This window comes from Chlorocebus sabaeus, chromosome 21, assembly GCF_047675955.1.
Source record: "Chlorocebus sabaeus isolate Y175 chromosome 21, mChlSab1.0.hap1, whole genome shotgun sequence".
Lineage (NCBI taxonomy): Eukaryota > Metazoa > Chordata > Mammalia > Primates > Cercopithecidae > Chlorocebus > Chlorocebus sabaeus.
In genome coordinates, this window is record NC_132924.1 from 95,407,695 (window position 1) to 95,430,510 (window position 22,816).

At 37.0% G+C, this 22,816-nt stretch overlaps 1 protein-coding gene across 8 annotated transcripts in view; it reads right to left on the bottom strand.

Annotated features, from left to right (window-relative positions):
- The window catches only part of CADPS2 (calcium dependent secretion activator 2), a 560,307-nt gene that overhangs the window by 45,591 nt on the left and 491,900 nt on the right, over window positions 1–22,816 (bottom strand). For 4 of the 8 annotated variants that reach the window (XM_073009305.1, XM_073009307.1, XM_073009308.1 and 1 more), the window contains 3 exons: window positions 22,220–22,367; window positions 21,489–21,503; window positions 14,246–14,320 (listed from right to left, as the gene is read on the bottom strand). In XM_073009305.1, the coding sequence (XP_072865406.1) occupies window positions 14,246–14,320; window positions 21,489–21,503; window positions 22,220–22,367 (238 nt within the window). The remainder of the gene's footprint in view (window positions 1–14,245; window positions 14,321–21,488; window positions 21,504–22,219; window positions 22,368–22,816) is intronic. The other 4 variants (XM_073009306.1, XM_073009312.1, XM_073009309.1 and 1 more) reach the window with 1 other exon arrangement.

The following is a 22,816-nucleotide window of genomic DNA, read 5'->3' on the forward strand; positions in this document are numbered from 1 at the left end:
ATGCAGGAGAATGGCATGAACCTGGGAGGCAGAGCTTGCAGTGAGCGAGATCATGCCACTGCACTCCAGGCTGGGCAACAGAGTGAGATTCCATCTCAAAAAAAAAAAAATAATAAAAAATAAAAAAAAAGGCAGAGTAAGTGTCATTTTGTTATAATTATTAATGAGTACCTCGGATAAGAAATACAAAAACACAACAGTCTTAGACCTTTTCCTTTGGGAAATACAAACTAGTGGGAGAGACAGACATGAACATAACTGCACATGACACAAGGCAGAAGTGTTATGGGCAGTGTAGACGGTAAGCAGTATAGCTGGAACCAGAAGAGGGAAGAATGTCTTTGACTACAGGATATGGGGTCAGCTTCATTTATGAGGTGGCACAGGAGCTGAGTTGAAGGATAGCAGAGATGGAGTGGCTAAAATGACTCTCTGGCAAGGTTGCTGGCAAATGAATTTAGGGCAGAAGTTTCTCCATTGTGGCATATGGCAGCCTATCTGGCTCGTCTTCTTCAGAGCATGGCACAGCATTGGCTGATACACAAGTTAGTCCTAGGTGTCAACCTGTGGTCTGTTGCATTCATGCCTCAGAATTCTTTGTCTCCATTTCAGAAGTAGTGGAGAGTCTTTCCTTGGGTTCCTCCCTATCCCTAAAGGCCCCTGGGGAGGCTCAGTACAGCAGGGAATCTAAGTGCTTACATGACAGTGAGCAGCGACAGCACCTCTGGGATTAACCAGCTGAGCTGTACAGTTCCTATAGGAAGGTTTTCTTTGTGAGATTTTTGTTGAGGCACACCTAGTAGAAGAGCTACCTTAAAAATCAAACTCTATTATAAACCTCAAGATTGACTAGTAATGATATACCTTCCACCTGGTTTTTAATTGCATAAAACAGCAAGATTTCAAAGAAACCCAGTTAAATGCTGGGTTTAGTTGCTGCATCTTTAACTGCTTCCTGTGAACTTTCTCTGTACAGCTCAGGGAGTATATAAACACTTATGGGTTTGCCTTGTGCTCTCTGTTCTCCTGAGGATGTCGGGTTGGAATGAAACACTACAATCTCTTTGTTTCCCTGCTCTTTATTACTGATGCCATTAACTGGGTTTGTTTGAAAAATATTTAACACCTAAATCTGTCTGCGGAATTACTAACTTTGTCTCATGAAGCCCCTGGAAGCGACTGGTAGAAGGAAACATGAAGTGTGCTTCAAGGCATGTGTATTTACATTTCTTGTTGATTTTGACAGCATATAAGATTCATATGGAAGGTAGAACCATAAATTCTAAGTGACAGGGAGGATTCCAGCTAGGGTTCAAAACACAGAGTTCTTGCATTTTTAGCTGTGACACTTCATGAAATAAGCAAGGAATATCTGCATCATTTACACTGTATGTTATAAAATCTTCCACAGAAAACACAACTATCCCTAGTATGACTGATAATGAAAAACTAAGTGTTTTGTGTGGGGCAGGATGGGACAAGGGGTATCTATTAGCTGTTTTGTTTTTGTGTGTTAAGATCAGGACTAACTAGTATTGTTAAAAATCTGCACATGTACCCCCTGAATCTATTTTAAAAACTTTTCAAAATTAAAAAAAAATGTTTCAATAACATATTCTAAAAAAAACGTGAACACAGAACCAGAATATCATGAACTAGGAGAAAATAGGTTGTTTTCCCTAAATCAGAATGTTAATATATAATATAATAATATGAGGCCAGGCACGGTGACTCACACCTGTAATCCCAGCACTTTGGGAGGCCAAAGCGGGTGAATCACGAGGTCAGGTGTTCGAGACCAGCCTGGCCAACATAGTAAAACCCTATATAACATACATATTTTATATATATATATATATATAAATATATATATATATATATAACATGATACAATTGTCTCTTTCCCATCCTCTTTCTGTGAATCCAGCTGTGAAACTCCTTATTTGAAGCTTTGTTCCAACTGACTCCTAAAAGGTCTTATCGGATCCTGCACATCTATAGGAAGGAGGGAGAGTGTTTGACAGCATGCATTTATTCATAACATACCTTGTTCTGCAAAGTATCTAGGACAACCTCTAAAATAACACACCTAGACCAGATGTTGGTGAATTCACCACAGTGTTTTCTCTCACTGTTCCTTTTCACTGTTACCCCACAAATAAAGTGAATTATTTTACTTTGCATCTCTCTCTGCTAAAGGCTCCTAAAATTGTATGCTATTCCTTTTGGGCACATACTTGGATTTGAACAGGTGCCTTCTGAATATATGGCCTTGGTCCAAACAAGTAAATTGAGTAAATTTAATGAAATTAATTTCAGCAGGCTACATTAACAAGAAATTTTAATTACATAATGTAGGCAGTCAGATCAGATTTGTCTTCTATCTATCCTATTCTTAAGAGAAGTCCAGGGGAAAATATTCTAAGTTACCGGAAACAGAGAGAGAGAGAGAGAGAAAGAGAGACAGACAGACAGAGAGAATGTATATACACCTGTATATCTGTATCAATATAGTTGGGGGAAAAGTATATATTCTTTCCTAAATCCTTTTTTTTTTTTTTTTTTACAATAATTGAGAATCTAGGAAGTTGGACATTATAGAAATTATCTTTTAATTCATACACGGAATTGACTGAGGCCCCTGTTCAGGAGTGCTTTCTGAGAGTTGTCATTTTTTCACTCTTGGCTCTGTTAACCATATTCTTATTCTAAGCCTTCCCCAGTTTTTCTTTGGCTTTTTTTTTTTTTTTTTTTTTTTTTTTTTTTTTTGCGACAGTCTCACTTTGTCACCCAGGCTGGAGTGCAACGGCGTGATCTCAGTTCACTGCAACTTCTGACTCCTGGGTTCAAGTGATTTGCATGCCTCAGCTTCCCGAGTAGCTAGGAACATAGGTACATGCCACCATGTCCAGTATTTTTTTTTTTTTTTGCTTAAAACAACAAATATTTATTATGGTATAGTTCGTTCTGTAGTTCAGAAGTCCAATAAACGCTTCACTGGGCTAAAATTACAACAGGTGTCAATAGGGTTGAATTCCTTTCTGAAGGCTTTAGGGGAGAATTTGTTTTCTTGACTTTTCTAGCTTCTTGCTTGCATTTCATGGTTCATGGTGTCTGTCCTCCATCTTCAAAACTGGCAACACAGCATCTCTCTAATCCTACTTTCGCCATCTCATCTTTTTCTCTGATTTTTTTCTTTTGCCACCTCCTTCCCCTTTTAAAGACCTTGTGATTACATTGGGCCCACCTGAATAACTGAGTTATCTCACAGGGTTTTCCCACGTTGGCCAGGCTGGTCTCAAACTCCTGACCTCAAGTGATCTGCACACTTCGGCCTCCCAAAGTGCTGGGATTACAGGTGTGAGCCACTGCACCCAGCCTTGGCATTTTCATTGCTATATATAGTATCACATTTTCATCTACCTGACTCAGAGTTGCCCCACCCGGTTACTCTAGCTGGACTCTATAAGCTGGTCTCACAGAATGTTTGCATGGAGGGACCCACAGGCTGGCTGGTACAACCCAGATATAAAAGGGACACAAGAAGATGAAGGTGAAGCCACTCTTTCACTCCTTGGTCTGGCTAAGTTCTGCATGATGTTGTGGAGAGATCATAGGCTTAGGGACCTCAGGGCCAAATCCTGGCTCTGCTGACATCTATTGAGTGACCTTGGGCCTCTGTTTCGTCATCTGTGAACAGGGAGGCTGGACTGATGACTAGTCCTGCCTTGAAAGATGAGGCCATCCAGGTAGGGCCCCAGGCCTCCTTTCCCTTCTTAATCAGACTGACATCAACACTTTATTTGATTGGTGTTACCTTTTGCAGTGCTAATATATATTTGAGACATTAATATATTTTATAAACATTTTTAAAGCATATAAAAATCTCTCTTACAAACTATAAAAATGTTTGAAAAGTCCCTAGTAGATGACCTCAGGACTCTTCCAAGTCCAGCATTCTGTGTGCTATGAGTTTCTAGAGCCTGGAGACAACAGATGCAGGTCACCAGCAGGCTCTATGCAGATATGTGCGTAGGACTTTTGTTCTAGATTGAGAAAAGGCTGTTTTTTTAAAATCCAGTAACTCCACTTTTTCTAATGAGGCAAATGAGTCATGTGAGGAGACTCAGCTGGTAACATTAGAAAATGGAACTAGAATCCAGCTTTTCTGATGATGCCACACTTTGGTTGGTTTGATTTTAATATAAAGTAGCAATAAATACGACATTTCTTATATACTCTTTCCTTGGTAAGATTTAATGCTCCTATTTTTTTCCCATGGTAAAAATTATTGAACTCTTTTTCTGGCTTTTTCCCTTTCTTTTAAGGTTACTTCCCCTCTTTTCCATAGGTGTTCCAGTTACAGCACCTTGGCCTGAGAACAGTGGCTGCTGATACAGTACCGTTTTCAATTGTTGAAAGCTTATAATCACATCAATATTTTGACCCCACATCCCTCCTCTGAGCTCCAGACCCAAATAGCTAATGTCTTCCTTGACGTCTCCTCCCTCAGGTGTCTCAAAGGCAGGTCAATCTCAACATGTCCAATACTGACATCGTGGTCTTTCTCTCCAAATCTGTTTCTCTTCCAGGACAGCCCACATCCAGGAATGATACTAACATTGAGGCCATAAACCTAAGAGTACTCCTTACTATTTCCCTTTTCATTGTACATCTTAAATGTCTTTGGATTAGTTCACCAGAGACCAAGTAACAGCTTCTAGACTACCCCCTCTCCAATCTGTTTGCTACAGGCAGTCAGATGAATCTTCTTATAATGCAAATCTGATTAATTCCCTACCCACACTCTCCAACCTTTCAGTGACTTCCCATTGCTCTTGGGATAAAGACTTTAAGCTCCTTAGTACTTCCTACAAGCTTCTGCTCACTTCTGCAGCCTTGTCTTGCCCGAGTTCCTGGTTTCTGCAGTTTCTCCCACTTAAATGGTCCTTTCATCTCCTCCTGGTTAACTCTTTCATTCTTAGGAATTGTGCTCAAGCTTCACTTGCTTGGGAAAATCTTTCCTGTCCTCCCTGACTAAATGAGTCACTGTCACAGATAATCCTACATGACACATTTGTATGGGTTGCATTTTATGTTTGTTAGTGTGCCTTCTCCAAGGGTTAGCAAACTCCCTGAGGGCAGGGACCTTGTTGTTTTGCTGAGCACTGTATCCCTGGCATTGAGCATACTTTCTGGCATAGAGCTGCATCTTGAAACTCTACATTGCCTCATGGCTGCGAATTTAATCCTTTTTAAAAAATGAATGTTGCCCTTTTTCATTAGGGGCAGAGTCACAGTATATAGTTTTATGCAAAGGACTTTATTTTATTTTTTAGGTTAGAGACAAGAACTAGAGTATTGATGTCAGAGCACATTTCTTTAGCATTTTCCAGATTTACTTTCACCTTTTCTTAATGCCACTTATTGAGGAAACACTCATTGGATTATACGACAAGTAGTGTACAAAGAATAATGCATTAAAGAGAACTCAGAGACACACACAACCATGAAGAAATGGCACAGAAAGTGGACATAGAGAGCACTGGGTGAGGAGAGGGCTAAATTTGCTTAGGAAGGTAAGATGTCTTCTAGAAAGGACAGCAAACCAAGACTTTTCTAGTTGAATTACAAGAATAAAGCAAAAAAGGGCTCTTCAAATAGGCAGCAGAATTTGAAAAGGCACAGGGGTCTGAAAAACTGTGAAAACAGTAGAACTTTGGAACAACTAGAGTTTAAGATGTGGGGGAGAGTGTTATAGAGACAAGAGCAATTATACTGTGAAGGGACTTGTAGGTGATGCTAAAAAGTTTTTCTTGTGGGTCAACCTTTCACAAACAATATTCTAAGGAATATTAATTCCTGCAAGATATTATTAGGAATTCTGGAATAAAGGGCCTCAGGACAGGTTAAGTGTAGGAACACTGCACTCTCAAACAGTGCATCACCTTGAACTACAAGGAATATAGTGTACCCCAAATGGGTTAGCAACCTCACCTCATGGGACATCAACAAAATTCAAGTACAAGGTGTGCTGAGAAACAATTTAGGAAATGATGGCACAGGGAATAAGGAATGCCTACAACATAAAAAGCATTGGCAAGAAATGGTCAAATCTGTATTTTGGAAAGATACTCTGGCTTCAGGGCTATATTAGTCTGTTCACACACTGCTATGAAGAAACACCTGAGACTTGGTAATTTACAAAGGCAAGAGGTTTAATTGACTCATAGTTCTGCATTGCTGGGGAGGCCTCAGGGAACTTACAATCATGGTGGAAGACAAAGGAAAAGCAGGCATCTTCTTCACAGGGCAGCAGGATGGAGTGAGTGCAAACAGGGGAGATGCCAGATGCTTATAAAACCATAAGATCTTGTGAGACTCACTCACTATCATGAGAAAAGCATGGGGGAAACCGCCTCCATGATTCAATTACCTCCACTTGCTCCCACCCTTGACACATAGGGATTATAGCGATTATAATTCAAGGTGAGATTTTGGGTGGGAACACAGCCAAACCATATCAAGGGTGAAGTGGGGAACCATGGTGGAGATCAGTGAGGCAAGAATTTAAGTGGGGAAATGATGAGGGCCTGGAAGACTATAGTAGTGACAGTGAGAATGGAATGAGGCAGAAAAGGGAGTGTTTAGGAGATTGACTCAAGGCCCTGATATCCTCTTGCGTGACATGCTTGAGCAGATTCTATAAAGACAGGGACCCTAGGATGACGAGATTTTGCAATGAGGTGATCGGTACCGCCAATGTAGACAGCAAATGCAAAACGAGAGGCACCTGGGGTGGGGTGGAGGTGATGTGGTATTTTTAGACATTGACCTTGTAGAGATGTATAGAAAGCAACTGGAAATACGGGGTTTTAGGTGACAAAAAAATGAGAAGAACAATAATAACAATATCAACTAATACTTACAATGTGTTGGCCACTGTTCTAAAACTCTATCTGTATTAACTTACTTACTATTCACTAACACTCATAAATGCTACTATCATGTTACTCCTACATTATAGAAGAGGAAACTGAGCCATAAAAAGCTTGTTTAACTAACTTGACTAAGATTAGACAGCTAGTGGAGGAGTTGAAATGTGAACCCAGGTCTGAAGTTGGGCTTTTAATGGCGATTCTGCACTGCCTTTCACATACAGAGTTGGGAATCACAAGCACAGAGTTAAAGCTGGAAGTGTAAAAGTCACAGAAATTTGTAGGAAAAAATTCAATAGAGGACCAATGATGGTGGCCCAAGAAGAAACAGCACTTAGTTGCCAGAGAAGAGAGAAGGGTGCAGAGAGGGAAGGCCAAGACCTTTTCTAGGCACATAAAATGTGTATATAGTAGGGAGGGGCACATACTGTTGAGTACTGTATGTGATTGAGAACCTGGGCTCATTCTCAGGTTACTTGTGAAAACATGCGAGGTAAGAAGAGGATATAAAGGTGGCCTTGAAGAGGAGAGGTAAAAAGAAGAAAGTGCAGTTTATTGTTTATCCAGATGTAGCAAATACTTTTATCAATATGCACAGAACAATTAAAATATGGGAAGAAATATTTGGGATATGAGAAATTCAGTGTTATTTTCATCTACTTTATGTTGAGTTAATTATTATGATATACAAATGTCCATGACATGAGTCTTAGAATTTGACAGTGTAGTAACAGTTAATGTAGAAACCACATATTTTAATTTTTAAGGGCTGGTTGCTCTTTACAGATTTCCCAGAGATGTAGAATCAGTTAAGTGCATTGGATTAAGGATCTGAAGCTCAGAGGTTTGAATCCTGAATCTCACTAATTAATTAGGTATTTGACGTGCATCAGTTTAATAAAGTACTTTGAGAATTATGTTCCTATCAAGAACTGAGGATAAGATTGCCCATTTCATTAGGGGCAGAGTCACAGTATATAATTTTATGCAAAGTACTTTATTTTATGTTCATTTCATAGGTTTTGTAAGGCTTAAATAAAGTCACATATGTATAGTTACAGTGACTGTTTCATAGTAGGTACTTTAAAACTCTTTTTAAAAAGTCATTTCTTCCTTGGTAAAAACAAGTGTGAATAAACTATCTTATAAGCTATTTTTTTAAATATCCTGAAGTTTAAAGGTTTACATGCCAGTCTGGATGAAGATTTACCAGAGCAGTGTTTCTCAAAGTCTAACTCGTGGTTCCCTATTGTAAAATAACCATGGTGGCTGGTTAAACATGCGCATTCCTTCCCTTCTTCCCAAACGTAAGACTCGGCATCATTGGAGACTGGGGTATGGAAATCTACATTTTAACAGCTCTCAGGTAATTTTTTTGTGTATGTGTGCTAACATTTAAGAATCACTGCCTTATGTTTTAGTTTTTCTTAATGAAATAAAACCACAGTCTACCCTGCCTGTGGACCCTGGCATCACGCCTGCGCACAGGCCCTAACAGCTGGCCCACACAAAATTTCTAGCTGGGGTGAGTGATGAAGGGCTTTTCCTGCTGAAGTCAATCTGTAAATAGGGGAAGAGGTCACTGTTTCTCTAAAGGCGCAGATACCAGTGTAAGGCTACAGGGATCATGAAAAATCAGGGAAACATGACACCATCGAAAGAATAAAATAAAGCTGACCGATAACAAATGAGACTGAATGTGTATTCAAAAACCTCCCAACAAAGAAATGGCTTCAAAAGTGAATTCTACCAAATATTTGAAGAAGTGAATTCCACCAAACATTTAAAGAAGAATTAATTTTTAAACTCTACCAAAAAAAAAAAAAAAAAGAAGAGGGAACACTTCCAAACTTATTCTATGAGGCAAGCATCACCCTGATACCAAAGCCAGACAAAAGATACTGCCAGAAAAGAAAACTACAAACCCAGATAAACATGGATACCAAAATCTTCAACAAAATGCTAGCAAACTGAATTCAACAGCACATTAAAATATCATACAGCATCACCAAGTGAGATTGATCCCTGGGATCCAATGATGTTTGAATATAAGCAATTCAATTGTTATGATACACCACATTAATAGAATGGAGGATAAAAATCACAAGATCATCTCCATAGATGCAGAAAAACACTTGACAAAACTAAGTAATGTTTCATGATAAAAAATTCAAAATATTAGGAATAGAATGAAATTATCTCAACATAATAAAGGCTGTATATGAAAAGCTCACAGTTGACATCATATTCAATGGTGAAAAACTAAGTGTTTTTTTCTAAGATACAGCATAAGGCAAGGATGCCCACTCTTGCCACTTCTCTTCAACATAGTACTAGAAGTCCTAGCCAAAGTAAGTAGACAAAAATATAAGATAGAATAAATAAGCAAAAAAGAAAAAGAAAAGAAACATAAGACATGCAAATCAGGAAAGAACATGTAAAATTATCTCTGTTTGCAGATTACATGATCTTAATATATAGAAAACCCTAACGACTCTACAAAAAAGAACTGTTAGAATAAACAAATTCAGAAAAGTTGCAGGAAAAAAATCAACAAACTATCACAAGATCAGAAAACCAAACACCGCATGTTCTCATTTGTAAATGGGAGTTGAACAATGAGAACACATAGACACAGGAGGGGAACATCATGCACCGGGGCCTGTCGGGGCTGGGGAATAGGGGAAGGATAACATTAGGAGAAATACCTAATGTAGATGATGGGTTGATGGGTGCAACAAACCACCACGGCAGGTGTATACCTATGTAACAAAACTGCACATTCTGCACATATATCCCAGAACTTAAAGTATAATTTAAAAAAGTCATTCGCATATCTGCATACTAACAATGAACTATTTGGAAAGGAAGTTAAGAAAACAATCTCATCTACAATAGCATCAAAAATAATGCAGTATTTAGAAATATACTTAACCAAGAAGGCAAAAAGCTTGTACACTGAAAAGTATAAAACACTGAAGAAATTAAAGCAAACAACAAATAAACAAAAAAAAAATCCCACGATCATGAATTAGAATAATTATTATAGTCAAAATGTCCATACTACTTAAAGTGATCTACACATTAATGCAATCTCTATCAAAATCCTAATGTTTTTTTTTTAAGTAATAGAAAAAGCAATCCTAAAATTAATCTGGAACCACAAAAAACTTCAAATAACCAAAACAATTCTGAGCAAAAGAATACACTGAAGGCACGAAACTTCCTAATTTTAAAATCCATTGCAAAGCTAAAATAATCAAAACACTTGATTTTTGACTATGTGGTGATGCAAAACAATGTTACTGGCATAAAAGCAGATGTATAGGCCAACAGAACAAAACAGAGAACTCAGAAATAAACCCCCACACATACGGTCAACTGGTCTTTGACAAGGGTGTCAAGAGAAAAGGATGGTTTCTTCAATAAATAGTGCTGGGAAAAGTGGATGTACACATACAAAAGAATAAAATTTGGCGCTTATCTTACACCATAAACAAATGGATCAACAAAACCATCAACAAAACACCATCAAGTAAAAATGGATTAAATAACTTAAGACCCCAAACCATAACACTTCTATAATAAAACATAGGGAAAAAGTTCCTTGACATTGGCTGTAGCAATGATTTCTTGGCTATGATACAAAAAGCACAGGCAACAAAATTTTTTAAAAAATGAGATTATATCAAATAAAACAGCTTCTGCACAGCAAGGGAAACAATCAACATAATGAAAAGGCAACCTACAAAATGGGAGAAAATGTTTACAAACTATTTGTCTGATAAGGAGTTGACATCTAACAATAGCAAAAAAAAAAAAAATTAAAAATTAAAAAAAATGAGCAAAGCACTATGTCTCTAACGAACATGTATAAATGGCCAACAGGTATACAAAAAAGAGCTTAATATCACTAATCTTTGGAGAAATGCAAATCAAAATGACAGTGAGATATTAGCTCACATCTGTTTGGATGGCTTTTATCAACAATCCGAAAGATAACAGGTATTGGTGAGAATGTGAAGAAAATGCCCATTGTTGGTTGATATGTGAACTGGTGTAGCCACTATGGGAAATAGTGTGTAGAATCCTCAAAACATGAAAAATAGAACTACCATGTGATTCAGCAACCCCACTAATGGGTAGATAGCCAAAGGAATTGAAATTAGTATATCGAAGAGATATCTGCACTCTCATTTCTTTGCAGCATTCTTCTCAGTAGGCAAGACTTGGAAGCAACTTTAATATCCACAAGACAGGTGAATGGATAATGAAAATGAGTTATGCGCACATAATGAAATATTATTCAGCCTCAAAAGAAGGAGGAAATCCTGCCATTTTAGACAAACAGATGAACCTGGAATATATTATGCTCTGTGAAATAAGTCAGACACAGAAGATTAAATATTACATAGTACCAATTATATGAGGAATTAAAAGTAGTCTAAATAATAGAAGCAGAGGGTAGAATGTTGGTTTCTCAGGAGCTGAGGGGAAGGTGAAATGGGGAGATATTTGTCGAAAGCAGTCTCAGTTATGCATGATGAATAAGTCCTAGAGAGCTACTCTACAGCATAGTGCTACAGAAAATAATACTATTTGCTAAAAGAATTGATCTTATGTGACTGTTATCACACACAGAAATAATTATTTAAGAGGGGTGGAGGAAACTTTGGGAGGTGGTGGGTAAGTTTATGGTACAGTTTGAGGTGATGGTTTTATGATTATATACTTATATTGCTGTATACTTATCTACAAACTCATCTTGTATATATTAAGCATGTACACTTTTTTTGTTTGTTAATATCTTAATAAAATGGTTTTAAAATATCATAATTATGGAGATAATTTGCATCATCTTTTTAGAAAACATCAATTATTGTCATCTGTTATAGAAGCTTGAGATGTTTGGTTCAACCTATCAAGTAAACTTATTTTATACTTTTCAACCAAAGAATTAAAGATAAGTACTATTTGACAGCAGGATAAATTAGGCATAGAGGAAAACTATAATCTAGTGGTGATTTCTAAATATAATATCCAGTATTATATGAGGCTCTTTTAATCAAAATTAAATTAAAAATTTAATTTCTCAGCTTCACTAGCCACATTTCAAGTACTCCACAACCACATGTGGCTAGTAGCTACTGGTGGACTGTGCAGGTTATTTTAGAATATCTTCTCCTTACTTAGCTCAAATACACTATTTTTAAAATTAACCAGATATATTTGATATAGAAAAATTTAAGTGTCTTACTTTGCCAGAAATGGATGCAGAGATGACATGCAGCCCCATCTGCCTTCTCTGTACTCTTCCTTCCCACCCCCAAAAGCAAAACTTGTTGGACTTTTTCCTTACTGCTTGATTAACCCTATATCATCTATAGCTAGCCTGTAATTGAATGATGCCAATTATGCAAACTTCTCACAAAAGGCAACTTCTGCATGAGCACTATGTTCATGGGTTGGTTATATCTGTATAAAATTTCCCTGAAGGCTTCACAGAGAATAAAGTGCAAAGTTAACTTTATTTCACTGTAGTGGGTTGACTGTGTGGTGATGCAAGCTGCTGTGCTGGGCTCCTCAGAGGGTGGAAATCTCACTGCTCTTCCTCAGAGAGCTTGATTCTCCAGTGGTTCACCCCTTCCCTCCATGGTTTTCCTATTATTTTTTTCTCTATCTATCCACTTGTTGGTGAGTGTGTGAGGTATGTGTATGTGTAGGTATTTGGTGCAGTGACAAAAATCAGGAGAACAAAAATAAGCTGGTGAGGTGGTGTGATTCTAACATCGTTTTTCTTTGTGATTGTTTTCCACTCTAAGACATGACACTAGATAATTTGAAAAATACAAAAAATATTGAAGACACAATAAAAAATGAACTATACTCCCATTACCCAGAGAAAAGCTCTGTTAACATTCTGGTGTTTATCCTAACAGTCTTTTTCCTATAAGATGCAAATTCAGACCATACTTTATACTTTTAAATATTCAGCTGTTTTCACTTAATACTATATTATGAAACTCTTCATTTACCATTAATAGTCTTTGATAGTATCATTTCTTAATACAGATGTCCCATAATTTGCTTTACCTTTTCAGATGTCCCATAATTTGCTTTACCTTTTCCCTTATTAGAAATTAAGGTTGTTTCCAAATTTTGGTAAGACATAATATGGCAAATACCAATAGTATATATTTTGTGCATCTTAGTATGACAAAATAGAAAAAGGTGAAAAGGTATTAATGTACTTGATGTATTTCCAAACTATTTTCCAGAACAGCTGTAACAATTTATACTGCCCTATATAGGAAAGGTGAGTGTCTCGCCTCACCTAAAACTGAATGTTACTTTAAAAACATGTATGCTAATTTGCTAGAGAAAATAGTATATTTTGTAGCTCACTTTGCATTCCTTAAATTATTGAGGATTAACATTGTTCATGTTCATGTGACATCTCTGTTTTTTTTTTTTCTTTTCTAAACAGGATGTCTTTTGTCTGTTTATTAAATTGGGAGTGGTTTTACCTTTGTTTCTTGTCATCCTTCCAGTTGTTTTATGAAGAAGCCTGATTTGGGGTTTTTTGATGAAGCCTTGTGAGAGCATGGGATATATCTGCTCACAGGAAAGTACCTCTAGGAACATGACAATTCTCTTTGTTCATCCTCTTAAACTCCCGGTGCTCTCATGTTCTCTCTTCCTTTCCTTATCAGCCCCCCATCTCAAATGCTACCCATGACCGTCTGCTACACCTTAGTGGGAATCTAAATCATCTAATCACTAAATGAGGCATCCACTGCTTCATCTCTTCTTATACAGTGAAAGATCATAGCTTTTATCAAAGGTATTTTGAGCATCAAATGGGAAATCCTGGGAAACTCCTGGGCGTGGAGGACCTCAGATGTCACCCTGCAGCTTTCTCTGTCTGTCTCTGAGACCAGATCTACAGTCTTAGTGCCGTCGCCACTAAATATGGGCTAAATTCAAGGACTGATGGCTACTCAAAGCTGCTATGGAGTTATATAGCAAGAGAACATGAATGTGACATAATAAGGTTTTACTGGAAGAAGAGTTAGTGTTAAAATGACAACAATTTTAGGAAAAGCCAAAATTTATTATATACAAAAAACAATCAAAAGTTGTTCCTAACCTTTTTTGCTCCTAACTTTTCTGAAGATTATAAATTTTTCCTGCCCTAATCTTTTAAACTACATTTTTCTAATTAGATGTTCAAAAATATTTTTAAAATTCTCCACTGAAAATTATTTTTCACTTTGATTTAAAAAGCTGAATAAATAATACATTACCTTTGAAACTAATAGCGAAATGATTTCTTTTACACTGTTGTCGATCAGATCATCTATTTTTGAATGGTACTGTTGCTAGATAGTAAAAGATAAAAATTCATTAGTTGACATGGACACAAAATTTTTGTCATCAGTCACAAATGCTCTAAATCTACTAGTTATGACCTATTGGATTTATTTAAAATGACCACTTTGAACATTAAAAGAACAAAACCTTGAAAATGATCCACCCAATCAACACTTTTCACATTGTGGTTTGAAAATTTTCCCATGTGCACTGTTGAGTTAAGCAGCTAATGGGGTTATTATTTAGATGAATCGAGTTCTTATTCTTATTCAGGCAGAGGAATGTGAAGGATACTTTTTGTCTTCTCCTCTATAATTAAGGTGGCCATGTATTTTTCTAAAGGGTTGGTTTAGCTGGAGAAGCAAAAAGACTAGAAAAAGATTTAATTAATACTGCATTTCATGTCTGACAACTCTCATTCATAAGTTATTTTAAATGTGCTCTAGAAATAAAATGAGCTCCCAATTGTTCACTCTAAAAGGACCTTTTTGTCAGCACAGGGAGCAGCAGTTTATACAATTCTTACAATATGCTCGAGCAAGGGCAAAATTAGAATTTCATCAACAAAGGTGAATAGATGGTAACAAATTAATAGGCCATAAAAGGTATAATGAAACATCACTCACTCTCCATAGTTTTATTACCGCTTCCTCATGAAAAAGATGCCTTTAAATAAATACCAAAAAAAGATGTATTTAAAATCAACCTGAAAGACTTTTTTTTTTTTTTTCTTTAGAGAATACTAAAGCGCTCCATTCTTAAATTAGCAGAAGCTTTGGCTTCCAAGGCTTGTGAAGGTACATCCATTTAAACAGTAATTCTTCCTTTAGAAGCATTTATCTGACAGCTGATTGTCCCCAATAGCCACTTCACAGAAAATGTGACTTGTAAAGACTAACCCTATCTTGATGGTTCAAGGCTTCTTGGAACAGCTAATAAAATGCATAGAGTAAAAGTACTCAGGTCAATATAAACATTAGACCAACTTCACTGCTGGTTGAATGGTTTCTTAAGATGTAAGTTTTTGAAAGCTATTTTTTTTTTTTTTTTTTTTTTGTGCTGAAAACATGTCTCAAAGTTTCCACACAGAACAAAACATCAACTTAGGTCTGCTTTGGAATACTCAGGAACGACACTCCACCCCTCTCCCCAAGGGTTCCGACAGCTACAAGTGGTTATCATCAACTTGCATAAATGATAAATAAAGGAAGGATAATTTTGGAGTGTCTGAATTATTTTTTTTTCTGTGTGAGTCTGAGTGTGTGTGGGTGTGAATATAAGTGCGTAATGATGAGTGATCTAAAATTAACCACATCAGTGTGAATGTGGAATTTTCTGAGCACATATTGCACCCACTAAAGCACGTCTGTCTCACTTAAAGCCGTTATCAATTCCCAAATTTGTGCTCCCCAGAGGATAAATGGAATTGAAACATAGAGAGTGGGTTTCTATCTTGAAGAGAAGGAAAAGGGGAGAGAAGACAGAAAAACAGGTAGAAGAAACAGAGCCTGAAAACGCTGGCTGGCAGTTAAAGTTCTGATCCAATCTAAATTATTAATAATTTTCTGAGCCAGGCAGGCCCACACATGAACATATCTGAGACCAGCTGAACAATTCCAGTGCACGGGCTGATGGGTAGGGTAATCCCTCCACAGACACACTTACAAAAAAAGGCCCGCCAGCTCCTGGCGGAAAGCTGTGCAGCTGACTGTGTGATGGAGAAGCTTATGCAAATAAGCTCTGCCTGGCTCTCCTGCTCTGCCACTCTTGTTTCACACCCTTCTGACTCCAGATCAGTGTATGCAGCAAGAGGAAATGAAATGCCATGTGATACTCTTTGGAGTAGAAGAGGAAAGAGATACAGGAGTTGGGTTTCAAGTATCTCACTTCCCTCTTACATGGAAAGTGCTCCAAAGCATACAGGCATTGAGGCACCCAGACTTCCAAGCAGTTTCCTAAATATGCCTTATCCCCAGTGTTTTTCTGTGTTTTCATAACTTTCATTTTTTGAACTCAAAGTGATCAGATGTCATCAGAAAGCTATCGAATATAAAATACAGAGCTTCTACATGTTAAACTTTTGGGTTGAATTGATTCTGGCAAATCTTTTAAAATCAAGTGATGAGCCACAAAAGAGGTCATTGATACCCATTTTCTTGAAAAGTAGTGAAAGTCAAGGGACAATAGGAACCATTAAATTCTCCTATAATACACACCTGTAGATTGTTGCTTGCTTTGATACCTGATCTAGCCATAAGCAGAGATAAACAGAAAAAAAGGAAGAGATGAGGGAGGGAGAGAAAATGAGAATGAATGAACAAAAACAAACACATACAATATTAAAAAGAAAGGAATAAAGAAAGAAGTATACATCTTAAATTTAATACCCAAGGGGTAAATCCAAATAGTGTGAGGTTTTCAGATTTCTATAATATGGGATTCTGCTATTGTAAATGTATCTGATTAGATATGACTTACACTAATATTACAACTGCTGGAAACTTTCAGAATCTGCTCTGGCTGCACAGGTGGTGGGGGTGGTAGAGGCGCATGAGTGTGACAGAAAAGACGGCCTGAGAATTCCCATTTTACATATATATTCTGCAGATTATAACTCACATATGCCATACACAGGTAATACAAAGTCAGCTAGAAAAAGTCATTCATCAGGGGACCCAGATAACTTTCTTTTTCTGTTTTTTTTTTTAATCCTTGCTAAAAGATTTATTAAATGATGTATTTCAGGAAAATGACAAATTAACATGAAAGGAAGCTGTAGAATTAAGGAACAAGGATGAAACCAGAAATTGAAATACATCAATAAATGTAATTAATGATTAATTGTGAAAGTAATATTTGTGTGTGCACACATTTAAAATAAGGCAAGTCAAAAACTGCCAAAATAACAATGGATATTATGTGTTCATCTGGGGTGGGTACAGGAGTGTTCAGTGGTTGTTTAAAACATTCTAAGATCAGTGGTGTGCTTAAACTAGTTCACAAAAGCAGCTTTTTAGAAATTTTCAGATAACTTTCAAAGACAAACACGAACATGCAAAAAGAGATCACAGGTAAAAACAGAGTTTATCTACATAGACATTTATAAGGTAAAATTGATAGTTTTTTTTTTTTTCCCATTTAGTATAACAGACATTTTTGTAAGAATTTGGTACATTTTTGTTTCCAACAATAAAAACCTAAAAAGTTTTTATCAGAGGCTGGGCATGGTGGATCATGCCTGTAATCCCAGCACTTTTGGAAGTCAAGGTGGGAGGATCGCCTGAGCCCGAGTTCAAGGTTGCAGTGAGCTATGAATATGCCACTGCACTTCAGCATGGGTGACAGAAGGAAACAAAAAAATAAAAAATACTGAGAAAAGGTAATGCGTATACACTGTTGGTGGGAATGTAAATTAATTCAGCCACTGTGGAAAGTAGTTTGAAGATTTCTCAAAGAACTTAAAACAGAGCTACCATTTGACCCAGCAATCCCATTACTGGGTACATATCCAAAGAAAGGAATACAGATCACTACGCCAAACAAACGAAAACAAAAGCAAAACAAAAACCACTTGAATTTGTGTGTTCATTGCCGTGTTTTTTTTTTTTTTTTTTTTTTTTTTTTTTTTTTTTTGAGATGGAGTCTCACTCTCCAGCCCAGGCTGGAGTGCAGTGGTGCGATCTCGGCTCACTGCAAGCTCCGCCTCCCGGGTTCCCGCCATTCTCCTGCCTCAGCCTCCCGAGCAGCTGGGACTACAGGCGCCCGCCACCTCGTCTGGCTAGTTTTTTGTATTTTAGTAGAGACAGGGTTTCACCGTGTTAGCCAGGATGGTCTCGATCTCCTGACCTCGTGATCCACCCGCCTTGGCCTCCCAAAGTGCTGGGATTACAGGCGTGAGCCACTGCGCCCAGCTGCCATGTTATTCACAGTAGCAAAGACATGAAATCAACCTATGTGTCCATCAACGGTAGACCAGATAAAGAAAACATGGTACATATACACCACGGAATACTACACAGCCATTAAAAAGTACAAAATCATGTCCTTTGCAGCCACATGGATGCAGCTGGAGGCCATAATCCTAAGCAAATTAACACAGGAACAGAAAATCAGATACTCCATGTTCTCACTTATAAGTGGGAGCTAAACACTGAGAACACATGGACATAAACATGGGAACAACAGGCACTGTGGACTACTAGAGGGGAGAGGGAAGGAGGGAGATATGGATGGAAAAACTACCTATTGAGTACCAAGCTCAGGACCTGGGTGCAATACCCATGTGTAACAAAACTACACATGTACCCCCATATCTACAACAAAAGTTGAAATTTAAAAAAAGAAAAAAATAAAATTCTTAGAATACTTCAAGTTGGATTGATAATCTTAGATTCTAGGGCTTTGTCAGATTCCAATTCATTCTTGAGCTAAGTCTCCCCACATCTGCCCTCAAAGGCAAACTGTGCCTGCTTTCCCAGCAGGTGACTCTGAACTTACATTCAAATAACCATTCAGGAATCCTTACTTCTTGAAGTCCAGGGAAATCATAGGTCAGGCACATTCCGAAATCCTGGCCTCTCTACAATCAGGCGAACAGCACCACTTCACCTGACTGTTGTTACACAAATACACTCAGGAAATGAAGACTAATTAGATACCAGTGAATTCCAGCTTTCTTAAAAGATTCTGGATCTTGTCTTGGGGTATATAATATTTTAAAGGTACTGGATTGTTAGTTCCAGAAATGGGTGCATTTTAATTTAACTGAGAATAAAATTGGCCCAAGTAGGGACCCTTGCTCCCCTGAATTGCCATATTAATGAGTTTTCACCTTCATCATTAACTAATGGGACCACTGAATGAAATGGTTCTGAGGGCTGATGAATGCCTACAGCCCATGTAGTCATCTGCTTTTGTGCAGTTATGAATAATGAAGATCCTAAACACTTCGGTGGTTTTGTGATCTCAACATCTGTCCCTGAGGGACTGGCCTGAGATTGCTGACTCATTTCACATAGCTGTCACATGAGCAGATCACTCACCCATTAATCACTCCATTAAACCCTATTCTGGGCCTCAGTGGAACATGTTGGCATCATCATGTAGCGTGTAAGAAAACAGAATCATAACTTAGAAGCACAGAAGGGAATGCACTGTGGGGAAGGAGTTGTGCAAGTTTTATCCAAGTGATGACAATATAACAAATTTACTAGAGATTTTGGAGAGGTAATTTATTTATAATTTAGCAAAAACATTGCTGCCGTGTTTAACTATGTAGTACATATTTTTATATGGTTCCAAATTGTCTAGTTATTAGTTTTTTCAACAACTTTGTTGCTATTTTAAATGGGGTTCACTGACTCACTTGTATATGTAATGTATACACTAATTTTCAACAATTCCAAAACTTATCTCGGCATATATAGAGAGGGAAGGTCTATGCAATTATGTATGTTTACTGGAGAGAAAAAACAAAGTATAAAAATCTTTTGCAATGAAATTCTTGTTTGCCACTTTTTCAGGGTTGCTAATGGGTTTTACACCTGCACATTTTGAACTATGTTAATTGTGTGAAAGTTGTGGGGAACTAATTGTCTCTGGTGTGAATGCACAGGTGCACACATAATGAACAGCAGTAGATTCCTCTTCAAAACCACCCACCTATTAATGTAAAGAATCATTTGACAATGTAACAATGTTCGTCATTTGTGTGTGTGTGTGTGTGCCTGTTTTTCCTCTTAAGTACTACAGCAAGTTGTTTCTACAGGGGAGGATTTTTAAAGCCGTGACAACAAATCTGTTCATTCACTCAAACATTTACTAAGTGCCTACTGCATGTCAGGTACTGCAGTGTATGTTAAAACAAGAACAAATGGATAAACCCAGTATCAATGGAAGATGATTCCACACACCAGATGAGAAAAGAATAGGTTTATGAAGAAACAAGATAACATTCTCAGGCAGACAATCAAAGGCTTACATCTGGGTATTAAAAATAACATGAGGAGGTAAATAGGAAACACTGGTATCTAAGCCAGTTGCCTACTTATTCAGATAATTAGATATAATAAATCATGTTGTAAGTGATCAGAGAATGGTAATTACTGAACATTCTATAACACATATCAGTTACTTGATATATTTGTAAGGTTGTTTGCTATGGTATTATAAATACATTTTTTTCCTGCTGAATTGCTCAAATAATAAAACTGTGTATTCATGCATAAATATAAATTATGGCCAAATAGCTAATCTCTATATCTGGGGCAATAGGTATAGAATTCACAAGTAGTAATCCTTCCCATCTACCTTCACAGTTAACTAAGCCCTTCTGCTTGGATGAGAATTGTCAGCCCAGGAAGAATCACCCTGAGTTTGATTCCCAATTGTCAACTGTAAGACTTGTAAGATGTAACCTACCTGCAGGACACAAAGACATTCTGACTCATGGAAAAAATTTTAAAAAAAAGTATACACTAGTCAATCCTTTATGCATAAAGTTTTTCTAACCTTGTAACTCAGGGATTCTGGGATGGTATTTTATGATGACCTGTTGTGGAGGCGGGCAGAAGTCTCATGACACAGGCCTGCCTCTTCCTTACCTCTGATGATGGTCACATCCTAGGCCATGAGTGGGAGGAAAGACTGTATCACTGGTGGGCTTGTACCTCACTGAAATCCACCATTGGGTTCATCTCTATGAAGTGACTTTGGGTGTGGACTTCTGGTTCAAATTTTTAGGGGCTATATGTCATCTAAAGCTCCAAACTTGAAATTCTTTTGGTATTAAAAGTATACTGTAGATAAATGCTTGAAAAATGTAATCACTCTGCTCCTATAGCTATTCAGATTTCAATTTAAAAGAAGGTGAATTAATTTGGTTTTAAATCATTTTATCTTTAAAATTTTAAGAGTAGTTTATAAATTCTGCAGCCTAACAGGGGAGAAACATTCCCCTTGTCATTATTTAAGGTATAAGTATTTAGTGGTTTAGTGAATCTTTGGACTATTGCTATGTTATTGTAAGCTGTTAGCCTTATATATGCGAATACAGAAGCCAAAAATCTGAAAATAAATTTATATAATTCTAATTTGAAAAGATGAAAATAAAAATATATATTTACAAAAATAGTAACTCAAATGAAATGTGCTTTTAGAAAAAAAAATGAGACTTACCCATTGACTACCAAACTGGATCATGCCATGGGGGAAAAAAAAAGATGATGAAAGAGAACAGAAGGGAAGAATAAAGAAATGAAGAAAAAGTAATTACAATGGGAAAAAAAGGCAACAAAATGTCAACTTAAACAGATAATTGAAGAAAAATAAATCAATTTTCACCCAATCACCACTCTCAACAAAAAATCATGGGGTAAAATAAAATTGTACTTCTGAATATAAAACCAAACAAAATATAAATCAAATAGAGAGAATAGGATATTTATTGATAAGAATGAGGTCTAGATTTTTAAGTCTATTTCTACCTAAATTTTTTAAAATGGGAACTACTGTGTAAATAAACTATTTCATACTTTTTTGTGTGTCTTTTATAGATGCAAACTCTGGATACTCTAGATTTGATAAACAAAACAGGTAGCTTTCCAGATTTCTCATTTGCTTGTAAAAAGCAAGGTTTATGTAAATGACACAACACTTAAGCTGTTAAAAGCTGTATCTAAAATTCATGGCCACTTATGCAATTTTAGACCGTATTTATATCAAAAAGGAGAAACCGACATGAGCAAAGGATAAAGGGCATTCTATTATTATAATAAAGAAAAGATCAAACATTTGGTGCTGGAGAACTTGGTCTTTTCAATCCAATCTAGAGAATGCCTTGTGGAAAGAGCATCTCGCATTCCAAGGCACCCTGTGCTTCCTTTCCCCATGTGGCAAATTCTACATACCTCTTGTCCTCCATCCAGGGCACAGAGTTTGGTGCTTTGCTTTTTGGCGTCGACTAATACATTAAACATAGTGCAAACAGAAGCTGGAATGCGCAAGTCAGTTGTTTTGCTTGCCTTTTGTAGCTTGAGTTCAAATGCAGTTCTTGTTCTAGTTTTTAAAACACGAATTCAGAGTAAGAAATTCTGCTATACACCTCACCTGTCTTGTAAAAAGTGAAATCAACTCTATAAGATGCTAATTTAAAACATGCAAATAAGGAGTAAGCACTGTGGTAGTGCTTGGGCACTAAGGGGTGGGATGCTTTTCTTTTCAGGTGTCTCAACGAAAGATCAGATTGTGATATTTTTATATTAAGCCTAGCTTTATCCAGTCACTCAGGCAGTATCACAACCCAAATGAAGCTTTTTGTTATATCTAGAGTACCACATTTAATGGAAAAAAACTCGTAATTTCACTTATTGTCTGAATTAATTGTCTGAATTTACAAGTAGAAAAATCACACACTTGTATGCATTTAAGCAGAAAATATCCTCTATGAGAGGGCTTACCAAATTAGAAAAAAAATAAGCACAAGTCTAGAAAACTAAACATCGTAA